The sequence below is a fragment of the Trichomycterus rosablanca genome, chromosome 24, assembly GCF_030014385.1.
Source record: "Trichomycterus rosablanca isolate fTriRos1 chromosome 24, fTriRos1.hap1, whole genome shotgun sequence".
Taxonomy (NCBI): Eukaryota; Metazoa; Chordata; class Actinopteri; order Siluriformes; family Trichomycteridae; genus Trichomycterus; species Trichomycterus rosablanca.
The window spans coordinates 1,006,650-1,021,483 of NC_086011.1; the positions used below are offsets into that span (position 1 = coordinate 1,006,650).

The 14,834-nt window shown below is 40.9% G+C and overlaps 2 protein-coding genes across 2 annotated transcripts; one reads left to right on the top strand and one right to left on the bottom strand.

Annotated features, from left to right (window-relative positions):
* Nucleotides 1-282: 282 nt before the first annotated feature.
* LOC134301802 (bile acid-CoA:amino acid N-acyltransferase-like) lies at nucleotides 283-6,686 on the bottom strand. The gene is made up of 11 exons (XM_062986688.1): nucleotides 6,396-6,686; nucleotides 5,266-5,475; nucleotides 4,441-4,531; nucleotides 4,100-4,311; nucleotides 3,799-3,974; nucleotides 3,377-3,493; nucleotides 3,180-3,259; nucleotides 2,010-2,100; nucleotides 1,717-1,797; nucleotides 840-975; nucleotides 283-746 (listed from the first exon to the last, which is right to left on the bottom strand). The coding sequence occupies exons 1-11, from the start codon at nucleotides 6,493-6,495 to the stop codon at nucleotides 634-636; spliced, it is 1,407 nt and encodes a 468-aa protein (XP_062842758.1). The 5' UTR covers nucleotides 6,496-6,686; the 3' UTR covers nucleotides 283-633.
* A 698-nt stretch (nucleotides 6,687-7,384) lies between these two features.
* mcrs1 (microspherule protein 1) lies at nucleotides 7,385-13,950 on the top strand. Its single transcript, XM_062986354.1, has 14 exons — nucleotides 7,385-7,759; nucleotides 8,329-8,497; nucleotides 8,725-8,863; nucleotides 9,159-9,323; nucleotides 10,065-10,174; nucleotides 10,301-10,409; nucleotides 10,634-10,772; nucleotides 10,865-10,940; nucleotides 11,383-11,411; nucleotides 11,542-11,634; nucleotides 12,327-12,409; nucleotides 12,591-12,678; nucleotides 12,857-12,984; nucleotides 13,421-13,950. The coding sequence occupies exons 1-14, from the start codon at nucleotides 7,750-7,752 to the stop codon at nucleotides 13,505-13,507; spliced, it is 1,425 nt and encodes a 474-aa protein (XP_062842424.1). The 5' UTR covers nucleotides 7,385-7,749; the 3' UTR covers nucleotides 13,508-13,950.
* Nucleotides 13,951-14,834: the final 884 nt, after the last annotated feature.

Sequence of the window (14,834 nt, forward strand, 5' to 3'; positions counted from 1 at the left end):
AAATACACGATATATTGCATGACCAAAAGTGTGTTTACACCTGACTGTGGGCTTGTAGGACATTCAATTCTGTTTCCTTTTACCTACAAAGGAGCATTTTAATTCATCCCAAAGGTTTTGAATGGGGTTTGGATTCTGAGCCAACCACTGGAGTTCCTCTGCACCAAGCCTGTCAAACCTTATCGGAACAAGAAGCCTTGCTGCCGTCAAGCTTGCCGCTGACATTCACATACGACAGAATAATTTCTTCACATCCTGAGATGTTTGTCAGAAAACAACCACTTTATACAGCGTAGAGCTTCCACGCGGGGGTCCACTATATTTATTAAAAGTTGTAGTGTTTACCTCGGTACAAAAGCACTATATTTCAGAGGACACGTGAGGTAGAGGTGCAGAACATCATGATATGAAAGTGGCTCCTGCTTCCTGTGGTTTCCTTGTGTTTTATAAGTACAGTGTTTTAAAATATCGTGTTTCTTTAATGACCTGAAATCATTTAGTGTGACTGATACGCACTAACAGAACGACTTTTCTGTACCGCTGTGCACACACCATTTTTCTAGCAGCAAATTTATAACATATTTACGATTGCATTCTCTATTTCGGTAAGCACGAGGCTCGTTAACTTAACACTTAAGTCCTGCCTTCCTCTCTTAAGTGTTGTTCCAAAAACGCCAGGATGCGCCGCCATGAGTCCTCCTGAGCGACTGCGTGTTGTGCCAGGTTTCCTCCCCACACAATCATCACTGAAACACACAGTGCAGCTTTAAAAATCAACACCATGGACTAAAAAACTGCAGAATTATATTAAAATGAGTCAAAACAGACAGAGGACTGACTTGGAGTGGGTCGGTTGGAGAAGATGGAGGAGCGTGAGGTGGGCGTGTACGGACACTCGATCAGGTGACCAGCACCGGGGTACGAGACCAGTGTCACCAGGTGAGATTTACCTACAGCGCCCAGTCTTCTCTCAACCTGCAATCAAGAATGTGCAATAATTAGTAGCTATTATTGTAATCCGTGTAACAAATCGAATTTCGACATAGTGCGACAATTTAGTTCTTGTGAAAAGAGAAAATAAAGGAAAGCCAAAACGACTGGGACTGCCAGTCCACCAACTGGCGCAGCTCGTGCCCAGCGTGAATCCATACCACACAGCTGAACAATGCTGTGACACCCCCCAGAGAAGATAAAGAGTACCGGCCTATGCAGACCAGCTCAGGTCCGACATCACGGTTCCAAGAGAGGGCAGATTGACAACAAAGGAGCTGGCAAATATGTGGGAAAGAAACCGTGATAAACAGGAACACTTCCACCTGGAGCAAATTAACGCTCAGTGTGACCAGCAGGTAACTGTCAGATAGGAGGAGCTGACAGGTCAATCACCTGCGCCTCCTTGCCCCCCTCCTTGTCAAATATGGGTGTGAACGAATACAATCCAAGCAATAGAGAGTTAAGGGCCCTGCTCTGGGGCCCAATACTGGTGACCTGCCAGTTAGTTCTGGAAATGAGTCTGCCTGAATTCATGACCTCTGGACAACAGGGTTCCATGGATCAGCAGATTTATTATGATTCCTCCCCCAGAAAAAATAGTGCCACAAAGTTTGGGGAAAGCAGCTTCAGATTTAAGCATTTATTGGTCAACAATTACGAAAATAGGCTGCAAGATCAGGGCGGGACTGATTTTTAGATTGTGATTGAGTATGTTCTCCTCACCTCGTCTGCATTCTCCTCTGAGGCGCAGCTTAGATCGTCCTCTCCAACAATGAACATCACGGGGCAGCGCAGATTCTCCACCTGAGAATCAACAGCCCAAAAAATTACAAACTGCAGCTTTAATTTAGCAATCTGGTCGGTTTTACTTTTATTAACTGCATATTACACAAGTGTTTGAGTTTTAGAAAAAGAGAAATCAAGTAAAGTCTTGTCCAAACACACAGTAATCACTATTATAAGATGGAAAGATGGCTTCGTTTCCACTCCGGCTTGTCCGCACTGAGATTATTTACCTGAACAAAGTTCTCAGGTGGAACATTACAGGGCTTCGACACCTCCTGAAAACTTAAGCCCTGATCGTTAAATCCCCAGTGTGTTTGCTCTCTGTAAGGAGAAAGAAAAAAATGCAGTTTATCTACAATCGACTGTGGAATTTTCCAGAAGATACAGCAAAGATTAAAATGATGAATGTCAGTATTCATAAAAGTAAACACCATTTCTTCAGCACACTATTAAAATATCCTGTAGATGTTATTACACAGTTACTTTACTAAAGTTTACTATAGTCTAAAAGTTTACACACCCAGCTAGTTTACATGCCATTATTAGAGTATTAACTTAGAAGGGTGTCCAAACTTTTGCATGCCCCAATGAATATTTATTTCTTTTTATTGTTTCTGAAATATAGAGTTATTGTATTAGCATTAAAATACATTTTATAGTTACTGTAGAGTGTAAGTTTACTTATTATCACATAAAAAAAATCTACAGAATATATCATTTGGTCAGGGGTGCCTAAACTTTTGCACTGAAATTCCAGTTTCACTAAAACAGTATTACAGTAGTTTAAGATGGCACGGTGGCTCGGTGGGTAGCACTGTCGCCTCACAGCAAGAAGGTCCTGGGGTTCGATCCCCAGGCGGGGCGGTCTGGGTCCTTTCTGTGTGGAGTTTGCATGTTCTCCCCGTGTCTGCGTGGGTTTCCTCCCACAGTCCAAAGACATGCAACTGAGGTGAATTGGAGATACAAAATTGTCAATGACTGTGTTTGATATAAACTAGTGAACTGATGAATCTTGTGTAACGAGATGACGTTAAAATCCTAATAAAACAAACAAAACAAAACAGTAGTTTAAGCCTTTGGAAAGTGATCCGGGTGAGTAAAAGGGCTTAGAATGCATTTTAAAACAGTACAGATAAAGTTTTACAAAACTGATTTGAACAATAACAACATCTGGAAAATCTTGAGTGTGCGATAGGCCAGCCGGGCGTCCACACAGACATGGTTGGCTATGTCTTAGTGCCCTGTCCAGGGTATTCCTGCTTTGAGCCCAATGTTCCCCAGTGGAACCAGACCTACAGCGACCCTGACCGTGTTGAATCAGTTGATGTAAATGAAAACTGAAATGAAATGATGACATAATTATATTTTAATGAAGAGAACTGCAACCATTCAGAACTCACCCGTCAGCATTTTCTCCATCTTCGTTAAATATTTTGCTGATGCTGCCGATTGGTCCATTAATACAAACCACACACCTGGGCTGCACAGTTTACAGAGACAAATAAATATTTCTTTACTTTATAAATAAGTACAGAGTAAATATGTGACTGCAGAAGAGTTGAGCGTGAAATCTACTGTTTGTGGAAATGTTACCCACATGCACGGAGGGATACGTGGCGATCCGCAGAGCTACCAGGACCCCGAATGAAATTCCCATGATGGCTATCCTGTCCTCACAGACCTGTGGGTGATCTTTCAGAAGCTGCCAAGCTGCCTGAGAAACAAGTACAAAAGAGTAAAACTACCTCCACCATGCTTCACAGTAGGTTTAAAAGTGCCTCAACTCTTCTTTTCCAAACATACTTCTGCTCATTGTGGCCAAATAATTCAGTCTTCCTTCTTTTTTCAAATTCAGTCAAGCTTTAAAGTGTTTTTTCGCCCATGATTATGTAACGCTTGCTTTGCCAAGGTTGATTTTTTTTTCCAACATTGGCACTGTGTCAGACTGCTCTTGCCCTCCGTGTTCTTTAGGGTTGTTGTGACACCACACAGTATATTTGATTGTAATAGTTATCTTACCTTCATGTAGGAATCTCCCACATTGATGCGTTTGGGGGGGCCAGGAAGGTCTTCATGATCAAAATATGCCAACGTCATGCAGGCGAAACTGCGTGAAGCGAGCAGAGCAGCACGATACTCCACCAGACCTCTCCCCAAACCCCAAAGATCTAACAGTGCAGGAAATGGACCAGGACCTAAATGGAATTGGGTAAAACCTTTAAGCCTTTTGGGAAGCCTTAAAACCTCCATACATGTCGGCCCCAGTGAGGAGGCCTGAGGAGCGTAAGGGGACGTTGAACCACTCTAACCTTAAACTCACCTGGAGGGAGGAACAACGTTCCCACCACTTGGTTTTGCCGTATTACTATCCTCCTCACACCGGGCGCCATGTACCAGCGCTGAAGCGATACTGCAGCTAGCTCACGCTCTCCCGTCGTTTGCTGATTTTCAGACGGATTCGCTGGAGAAACGTGGCCTTCCAGCATGGACACGTTCACTGTGAACGGAGTCTCCACGTTTAACTTCCGCAGCCTGAGAGAGAGAGACTTCATTATGAACAACCACACGATTTTATTTCTAATGAAGCATTTAATTTAAAATCCCAAGACTGTCATGATGGCCACGCCTTAAGTGTATGTAAATTGTCCATTTTTCTCTTACCTAAGGGGTTTCTGTTGAGGCTGCAGACTCCAAAAAAGTCCCATGGGCTCACAGCCAACGTAAGAACCACCAACCGAGGAGTGTTTGGTCACTGTTCAGAATAGAGATTGAAGATTAACGGCGTCTCACTTCACTGCGACTGACCTGAACACAACTCGTGTAATCATTCAGTGGGTTTTAACTAGAACTTGTGATTTAAAGAAAGATTTAAAAGAAAGGGGACATCATATTTCTAACAAGCCGGTTCATTAAATCTCTGCCCTGATGGAGCTGGCTGGTTTCGAAACATCAAGCCGTGAAGCCACACAAGCTACCAGAACATGACACATCTGTCCTTGGTCAAAAATCCTCCCTACAGAGTTCCAAACTGCCTCTAGAGGATAATAACAGAATAATAACTGTTCATCAAGAGCTTCAGGGATCAGGTTTGCATATATCATGAACTATTGGCACACTGCTCTGGACTGTTGAGCGATGGTTAAATAAACTTTAAATTAATAAATTCTAATCTATTGTCTACTAGTTCAACTAATGAATATGGGCCAGTTTGGGGAACAACCTTTTTTGTTTTAAGTTTGGTGTGGAAGAACTTGCCCTGCACATAGCCCTGAATTCAACCCCATTCAACAGCTTTGGGATGAACTGGAATACATACCATGAGCCAAGCATTATCAACCTCATGACCTTACTAATGCTCTTGTGGCTGAATGGAAGAGAATCTCTGCAGCCATGTTACAAAATCTAGTAAAAAGCTTCCCAAATAAAGAGATGTTCAGTCTTCAGCTCCACGTTAATGCGACGAAATGCACTGCGGATGTTACTCACAGTCCACAACGCCGTTCTCGTCACTGTGGTAATGAGACATGGACTGCCACAAATCTCCATCCTCACTCATCATCCTCGCTCTCATGGTTACAGGTGAGTTTGGGGGCAGATGATACCCCTTCAATTTCACCGGCTCGTCGACTAAAGCACGGGTCGGCGTGGCTGTTAAAACTGGAACAGGTCCACAGGTTCCTCGCCATCTCACCTGACCTGCATGGAACACAAACATGTCCTCAAAATCTATGTTTATTATTAATAGGCCTATTATTACATAATCACTAATAATTTAGCTAACCACAATTATCTGAGATTAATGATGGCATGGTGCTGCAACTAGTAGAGTGGGTGACCAATCACTGTTTCTAAGAACAATTCTTTCTGTGCTTTTCTCTAATTAGTTCAGTTTTTGGACACATAAAAAATAAGCAGAAGGTCGATTGTGTGTAATCGTATCATTAGATTTCACAATCCTACATTTCCATTCATGTAGTAGGTGCATATAATCATTATAATCAAATCACTGTACCACTGGGCAGAGTTCTAATCAAATCTACAGTAAACAGACAATGACTGGCTGGTCCGAGAGTGAGAATGCTGGTATCGATTCCTCATATCTGCTGCAATTACGACCTCTGCTGGCAGACCGATGGCATCTGCACAATGGGATAATGCAGATCTGTGCGCTATACAGATCTCCATATTTTATGCAGGTGAAAAAGAAGGGGTGTTGATTGAAGGGGTGATGTTTGGTCAGAAGCAGTAGAGGAGGCAAAATGTGATCGGGTAATCGGATACAACTCAATTTGGAGGAAGAAAAAGAAAAATCACTGTACCATCACAGGAAGGGTTTGTTATTACTTGTTGCTGTGGAAAGTGTGGCACTATAACATGGGTACTGGGGACCTGGGGTGGATCTTTGTTTGTCTGCTTTCTTTCTCAGGGTACTCAGGTTTCCTCACACCCGCCCCACTCCCAAAACATGTAGAAGGTAAATATATATATATATATATATATATATATATATATATATATATATATATATATATATATATATATATATACATACATACATACTGTATATTATTGAAAAAGCAGAGTAATGCAGAAGAATAGTGAATCTAAAGTCTTACCACTAACTCCAGGAAGCTTTACTAAAAAATGACGATGTATTTTCTGTCTCTGCATCAGGAATAAAACCGAGCGAGCAGAAGAGAATCCGCACAGACCCATCAGCTCTTCTGTAAAGATACTTTAGCTTCAGCTGAGAGGGTCTAACAAGGTGTTTTACATTAACCACACCAAATGAACTTCGGTCTACTAAACCCACTCCTTCTCCCTCCTCCTCAGTCCTTCAAAACCAAAACAGTCTGAAGAACTGATCAGTGTCTTTATAACTGTTTGATTAAATTGAATGCAACTGTGAATGTGCTGGTTAAAGCTGAGACTGTGTAATGGAAAAGTGAAAAGTGAAGATCTAGCAACGGTACATAATCATTAACCCTAAAACTTCTTTAAGATTCTAAGTGTATAAACTCTGTTCTTTTTTTTTTTTATATTAGAAACTTCTGCTACCTGGAGTCAATTTCATAAATATGTGTATATAATTTACATAATGTACTAGCTGGTTCGGTATTAAATAAACATTTTTAAAACAATTAAAAATAAATTATAAAGTAGTTTATCAAATATTAGTTAAATACACGTTAAAATTGCTGTATAAGAAAATAAAAAATACATTTCAATAAATACAAAGTTTATTGTCAAATATAAATATAAAGCACTACATGGCAATTCATATTAAAGATTAATTTATTAATATGTATAGTTTGTAAATTCTTTTGTTTTGAAAATCCAGGTTGCCATACGAAGCGTATATGGCTGTGTTTCAAATAGCACTTTTCTTCCTACTCCCTAATCCCTACAAATAAAAATGTATATAATAAGTAACAATGATGACCAATGTAATTTTTGGATTTGTTTCAAATGATATTATTTAAGAATCTTCCTTGTTTTATTCTATTCTGAATAGTACTTGTTGCTTATTTTACGTATGTAAGTGTCCCTACTACTAAGGGTACTTTGTAGTGTTTATAGTGATTTGGGACGAGTCTCATTTTAGGCCGTTATCACACACTGTTTCACTATAGTCGTCTAACAACAAATATAAAAACGATTCGTTTGCTTTAAATTAGTATAATATCCGCAATTTAGCTTTAGATTTTGTGAGATTTGGTGTCATTAAACGGCTTTGCTTAACCAGATACGATTAATCTGGCTAAGATTGGACAACAAAGGTTGCTCGCTGTTAGCATGCTAACGGCTAAGAGCTAGCTGCCTTGCCGAGCTTTTAGCTAATATTTACATTTAAATGTGGTTCAGTTGTTGGTGATATAGTTTACAGTTTAAGCGCATTTATTGCCTACGTTTTTATTAATTAATTTATTTTTTTATCGTCCGTTATGCTGCAGTAATAATAGAGACTTCATGGAGAAAGGTAATTGTAAACATCTATATATTTGTGTGAGATATTTATTTTTCATCAGATTAAACAAAAATATCTTCTGAATTAAGTATAAAATGAATCAGAAGCTCTTTAATAATGTAATTAGATCTTTAAAAACAATCTGCACATATGCAAAAACATAAAAATAATCAAATTTTAATTTGCACTCGAGTCACATGCATGAATTGTATTTTTAAAAGCTGGTTTCAGAGATTAAACGTTATTTGTCATTTTATTTATTAGACATTTGTGCTTCCATGGTCTATTTTTATCTTTCAGAGTTTTATATTTGGAAATAAATAAACCACAATCTGATTGGTATAACCTGCACTGTATGGAAATGTCATATAACGTATTTGAAGTCCAAATCTCACCAGATTGAAGACATTACATTATATTACATTACATTACTTTAGCATCTCTGTCATTTTACCAAAACATTCAGGACATAAACCAGAGCATTAACAAATAAAGCATTCAGAAGTCTAAGCATGACCAGTAAACATATACTGATACACTCCACATGTCCACTTAACTAACATGTGTTTGTGTGTGGTCAGATATAAAGACCGAGCCTTCCCCGGCGCCCATCGGAGGGGTTACGGTGGGAAATCTGGTAGCACAGAGCAGGTCAGAAGATGAGCTGACAAGCGTAAAGGACCTAAAGAGACCAGCACCACAGGCCTTCAGTGGAGGGGGTCTCGTTCCAAAGAGAAGAAGCTCTTCCAGGTAACCTCGACCCCCAGTTTACCTGGGGAATGTTTGAGAATGGTGGATATACAGTTTTGTTTAGTTGTAGGATCTATAGTAACAGTTTATGTTCTTCATAGACGTTTCTCGAAATCCCTCACAGAGTTTAAAGCATCAAACCAAACCACAGAGTAAATGTTAATTTTTTTGGGGCAAGAAAAGAATTCTACTTCAGTCTCTTCAGTCCAGTTTGTTTTCTTTGAAAGGTCAATAAAGAGGAAGAAGTTTGATGATGAGCTGGTTGAGAGCAGCCTGGTTAAGTCCTCCACCAGAGTTAAAGGCCCACCTGGCATGGAGCCTGTCCGATGCCCTGGCACCGACCCATCGTCTAGTGAGAAAAGAAAGGTAGTGAAGTCGAACTGTTTATTTACGATTGCATAACTGATTATTTAGGTTTGACATAGCCGGAGCTATATTTAGTACATGGTTTACACATACGTGTGTTGAATTGTTCCAGATGAAGGTGTTTGCCCTAAAAATGTATTAGTGGGATTAATGTGATCATTATATAAAAAAACAAATCCTGTCCAACTGGGATTAATGTCATTTATTGTTTGTCATAAGAGCAACTAGAATTAGAAAAACGCTTTAATAAACATTCTTAATACATTGAAATTTTTTTCCATGTGTGTGTTCTCAGGTTTCCAAATCCAGCTCATCTTTGACTCCCCCACTCACCATGATGCTCACGCCATCACCGATCACTAAACGAATGAAGAAGAGCAAACAGCCGCTTCAGATCACTAAAGACCTCGGACGCTGGAAACCCTCGGACGACCTGCTGCTCATTAACGCCGTGCTACAGGTTAATTACTCGTCCAGTTTCTCAGGAGATTTGATTCTGAACGGTTTATGATTGTGCTCATCAGTCTAGGACGATTAAAAAGGCTAATAGTTATAGACTATTACTACTAATAGTGATTCATTTATCTAAAGTAATTACTTTATCCTGATCATACTTAGTCCAGAGCCTAAAGGATGGACGTATATAAGGCATACTATTCTGTACTCTAGACTGAAATAAAACTAGCAGGCCGAAGTCTAAACCAAATGAAATAAAGGCATTTAATTTTTATAAACTGCTTTATTGTGAAATCTCAGGAATCCTCCTGGAAACTCTGGGCTCAGTGTAGGAATACTCTAGACAGGGTGCCGGTCCATTGCAGGCCCTCAGCTAGCTGACCCCTCCGTCAGACGCTTGGCAGACAGATAGCACCACTGAGATTTGATTCCGATTAGGCTGCTGTGCCACCCGAGAAACTCAAAATTCAGTAAAATATAACAATATTATTACAACATTATAACAATAATAATTACAGCCACAACAGCAATAATATTTAATCACACATAATGACTTAAAAAGTTTCTAACAAAACTGTCTATAGCTTAAAAGTTGAAATATGAACCTCCTAACATAGTAACTTGAAAGGAATCACCCTGGGAATCACCAAAAAAGCTTAAATACTCAACCAATTGAAGCTGTATCGAGTAACGCTAATATACTGTACTAAATACTAACTGGTAGCGTTTGTGTTGCTCTCCTCAGACTTCAGATCTAACAGCGGTTCACCTGGGAGTGAAGTTCAGTTGTCGTTTCACGCTGAGGGAGATTCAGGAACGCTGGTACGCGCTGCTTTACGACCCGGTCATATCCAAGTGAGTAAAGCCTGCCTGATTTAACATTGGTTTCAGAGTGCTGTGGTTATAACGTGTTGTTTTATTATGTGTTGCCGATCCAGTCCCTTGTATGTGAGAGCGTTCATGTTTTCTTTTTCTCTGCAGGTTGGCATGGCAGGCCATGAGGCAGCTTCACCCAGAGGCCATCGCTGCCATTCAGAGTAAAGCTCTGTTCAGCCAGGCTGAGGAGGCTCTGCTCTCCAAGATCAGCTCCGTGAGTCAGCAATCTTCAGTTCATTTAGATCCCGTTGTTGTTGTTTTTTTTTTGGCATTGTGTGAATTTGGACATACTCATAGCTGTGTGGTGCGGGTGGGGGGTCGAGGCCCTGAGATGGACCGACATCCTGTCCGGGTGTGTTACCTCATTGCGCCCAGTGATTCTGACTGACGTACGTGTTTGCGTCTGGTTCGCTGACTCCTCTCTGTGCGTTTGAGCAGAACAGTCAGCCGAAGCTGGAGGTGTTCCAGGACTTGTTGAATAAGCACCCGAGTGTGTTCTATACCTCTCGCACCGCCAAGAGTTTACTGATCCACTGGCAGCTCCTCAAACAGTACTACCTACTGGACGATCAGAGTGGTGAGTACGCCAGTTAAAGGTCTAAATCTAAAACCTGTCCTGTTACTCTTCATGCTCAGACCGTCTCCACACGTCTGCTCTTTCTGTTTCAGTCCAGCCTCTGCCCAAAGCAGACCAGGTTCTCAACTTCTCTGATGCAGAGCAGATGGTGGACGATGCCAAGCTGAAGTAATAACACAGTTTATGCTCTACTATTTACGACAATAAAGCATTGAGAAGCATGTATAGCATGTATAGAAATCTTTTGTGCCCGTAACCTTAGTCACACCCACATTAACACAAAGCTAAATGTATGTGGACACCCTTCCACTAGTGTTTTAGCCACACCTATTTCCTGTGCACAAAATAGTGTTTGTTGTAAGCGCTTTTGGGATGAATTGGAAAGACTTTCTCGTCCAGCGTCGGTACCTTACAAGAATAGTGCGGGCGATTATAGCTGCAAAAACGGCAGCTCCTTATGGTTTATAATAGGATGTCCAGCAAGCTAATGGTCAGGTGTCCAGTTACTTTTGGCCTCATAGTGTAATTTAGTAAATGTTATGAAGACATAGAAGTGTAAAAATGTGTGCTACATGCCATACTTGTTAAACTAACTGTGTGTTTCTCTTAGGGACAGCAGAGACGAGGTTCTGGAGCATGGTGAGGCACAGCTTCATTCTCTTATATTTATATTTTTGTTACTTAAGGCTGCAATCAAGCTACACAGTCATCATGTTCTGCTATTTATCGTGTGACCTGTATCGATCCTGCTGTGGCTTTCGTTTTGTAGAGTTAATGGTTGCAGATCGGCACCAGAAGAGGGAGATCAGGCAGTTGGAGCAGGAGCTTCCGCGCTGGCAGGTCTTAGTGGACAGCATCACTGGTTAGTTATGCATTTTATTACAGTTTAATGATATCTGGACAGAAGTGACTGCAACTCCATAGTGACCACATAGATTTATTGCATTTTCACCTAATCTAGTTCTTTCCAATTCACCACTACATTTCTTCTGCCACTTATACCAACCCCACACTGGACAGGGAATGCGGTAAACTAGCACCTCTCAGACATGCTTTCAGCCTCTTCTTTACACCAGCCAGCAGTGAATTCTCACACAGTGTCACTTTACATCCCATGCATTTTTTTTTTTTTACTACTTGTTCTGCCACCTCGAACCAGAAGCAGGAGTCTGAAGTGTGTCAAATTGATCTCGCAGTCAAGCCGGTAGCACCTCTAAGATTCGAATTTGGTGCAAATACGAATACCTTTACTGTCATTGTACAAGTACAATGAGACTCGGTGTGCTCTACTTAGGAAATAGAATAAATATATACAAAGTAGTTCAGTGGAGAAAGTATGCAAAGCACAATGCTTTATTTGTACACATGGACAGGCATGAAATATGTATGAGTGTGCAAATGAGAAATATGAGGTGGTAGTAGTAAAGGCTCCTGGTTTCCATATAAATAGGAAATAATTACTAAATGACTAGTTTCAAAGACAGAGGGATATACAGTATTGGCATTCCTGTTGAATTTCTTATGCTAAATGTTCTTGCTTTGCTCGGTTTGCAGGTATGAACTCGCCAGATTTTGATAATCAGACACTGGCAGCATTGCGAGGACGCATGGTCCGATACCTCATGAGGTCTAGAGAGGTGAGCTTGGCTGAATGTTTGCTCTGATGGATTCATCCGTCCAGATCGTGTCGCTTTGTGCTGTAACCTCGTCAGGATTGTTTCTCGTCTTCCTCTGTGCATTTGCATGAGTAAAGAACGGCTCAGATTTCCATTGTTGATTCTGTCCGTGCCGAGAATAAATGTCCTGCACCCCTTTTAGATCACTCTCGGCCGGGCCACCAAGGACAAGCAGATAGACGTGGATCTGTCTTTAGAGGGACCGGCGTGGAAAATCTCCAGACAGCAGGGTATTGATCTGGAATTCATTCTCCTACCAGACGTTACCTCATTACTCTTTTGAACTAAGAGCTGCCGTCTCATTACTCTTAGCTGATTAATCCATTATTTAACGTCTTGTTGGATTTTATTTTGAATTTTTCATGCATCCTGTCTGAGTAGTGCATTAATTGTCATCTTTTGCTTTAGGGATCATTAAGCTGAAGAACAACGGGGAATTCTTTATCGTAAACGAGGGACGCAGACCCATCTACATCGATGGCAGACCTGTACTGACCGGCAACAAGTGGAAGCTCAATAATAATTCTGTGTTAGAGGTAAATAAATAGTGTTTACTTTTTACTTTTTTGGGATTTTTCCACTTTCAATCTAGTCATGTCCAATTCCCGATTGTGAATCCACTACCGAACTGATCAAAGAGAGAGGCGTATCACCACACATCCTCTTTGACTTGGACAATCTGCCCCCCAACCACACACACACACACACACACACACACACTCATTCATACGGGCTCCTGGACCAGCACCCAGTGACCAGATTATAACTGGGTGTTGAAACATTCTCAGCACTGCAGTGACCATGAAATGACATTGAGGGTGCTTTTCGATTGATGAATAGGGTACAGTGGGTAACAGGGTGTAGAGTAACAGACTACAGATAGTAATTGTATACCCACAAGATTACCTGTATGATAGGTGAGGTGTAAAGGTCATCAGCCATATAAACTCTCTCTCTCTCTCGTCTGTGCAGATTGCTGGTCTTCGTTTTGTGTTCCTCATCAACCAGGAGCTGATCTCTCTGATCAAAGCAGAAACGGCCAAGATGAACCAGCAGTGATGTGCACATCTGGAAACAGGAGAGATCAGTCAGCTCAGGACTCGCGCACTGCCAGAGACGTGGACTTTGCAGGAGTCTCTGGCACCTGAGCAGAGAGCAGATTTCATCCACAGTGAATGCATTCGTACCAACAGCCCAGAGATGTCTGATGAATATCTGATTGCCATGATCGTTTTTTTGAAGGGTGGTCCTAATGTTTTGGCTCATCAGTGTATTACAGAATCAATACCTGATGTACAGCAAACTTCTTTGGTAACCTTTAACATTATTTTCACTGTTTGGTCGATGCTGAAATAAGCTTGGATGTTATTTTTCATTGATGGCTTTGTGTAACAGGCTGTTAGGTTTGTATATGTGAGGCTGCAGCTACACCTCCACCTCCACGTGTCTTTATTTACTGTAAATAAATGTAAGAATTTAATAAATTCAGTCGGATGTTCGAGGCCACTTTCTGAAGATTCTTTCTTCGAGACATTATTCATAATTTTAATTTGATTCCAGCTCGGGCAGCTACAGTATTTTCAATTATAAATCCTCATGTAATCACTGTACTGTACTTCATTTCTGGTATTTTTAAATCCATTAGACGACTAGATAACACCAGTTGTGTTTCTAAAGTTGCGCACAAGCTATAATGATACAGTCCTAAAGTTCACTGGTATCGTACAATAACCAAAATTATACAGGTTGTGATTAGAGCAAAGTTCTTGTGGCCTACAATGTCTGTCTTTCAGCTGCTCCCACACTTACAGGTCGCTACAGGGGATCGTCCCTGGTTGGCATACCTGATTTGGCCCAGTTTTTACACCAGATCTCCTGTTGCAACCTTTTTTATTTTATCCCGGCTTGGTACCGGCACTTTTACCGTTGCACTACTTGAGCATACTGTTACTGTTATAACAAAAACAATATAGGTGTAAGTGTGTGATGTCCCGTGATGAATGGACACACTGTTCAAGGCTTGTTTCTGTCTTTCACTTACTGTTTTTAGGTGGTATTGGACCCACTGTGATGTCTGACTTGGATTTTTAGAGGTTGATAAATATATATAATACTTAAAAGATCACTCACCCCCTGTAATGTGTGTAAAGGCTTCACCCTTTGACACTTGCTCTCTGAAAGTCCTGAAATCTGAACTCTCACCTTTCTGATGATGAAAACGGCCGAATCTGCTGAGCTCGGCACTCGAGCTGCGTCAGGTTGTTGACTTTTCCACGTGATTTCTACACGGTGTCGCAGACACTGCTAGGTATTTGAAAACTAACAATTGTGAAAACATCCCATTTCAAAGCCATGGTCATTAATATAAAGTCACCCTCACCTCTTT

Excerpts from the sequence above, each read along its gene's own strand:
- LOC134301802 (XM_062986688.1), bottom strand. The coding sequence starts at position 6,495 with ATGGGTCTGTGCGGATTCTCTTCTGCTCGCTCGGTTTTATTCCTGATG. Across the intron at positions 4,532-5,265 it reads CGAGAACGGCGTTGTGGACT|TGACCAAACACTCCTCGGTT; the intron begins GTGAGTAACATC and ends TATTCTGAACAG. Across the intron at positions 2,101-3,179 it reads GATGGAGAAAATGCTGACGG|AGAGCAAACACACTGGGGAT; the intron begins GTGAGTTCTGAA and ends TTCTCCTTACAG.
- mcrs1 (XM_062986354.1), top strand. Across the intron at positions 11,412-11,541 it reads AGACGAGGTTCTGGAGCATG|AGTTAATGGTTGCAGATCGG; the intron begins GTGAGGCACAGC and ends TTCGTTTTGTAG. Across the intron at positions 11,635-12,326 it reads CTTAGTGGACAGCATCACTG|GTATGAACTCGCCAGATTTT; the intron begins GTTAGTTATGCA and ends CTCGGTTTGCAG.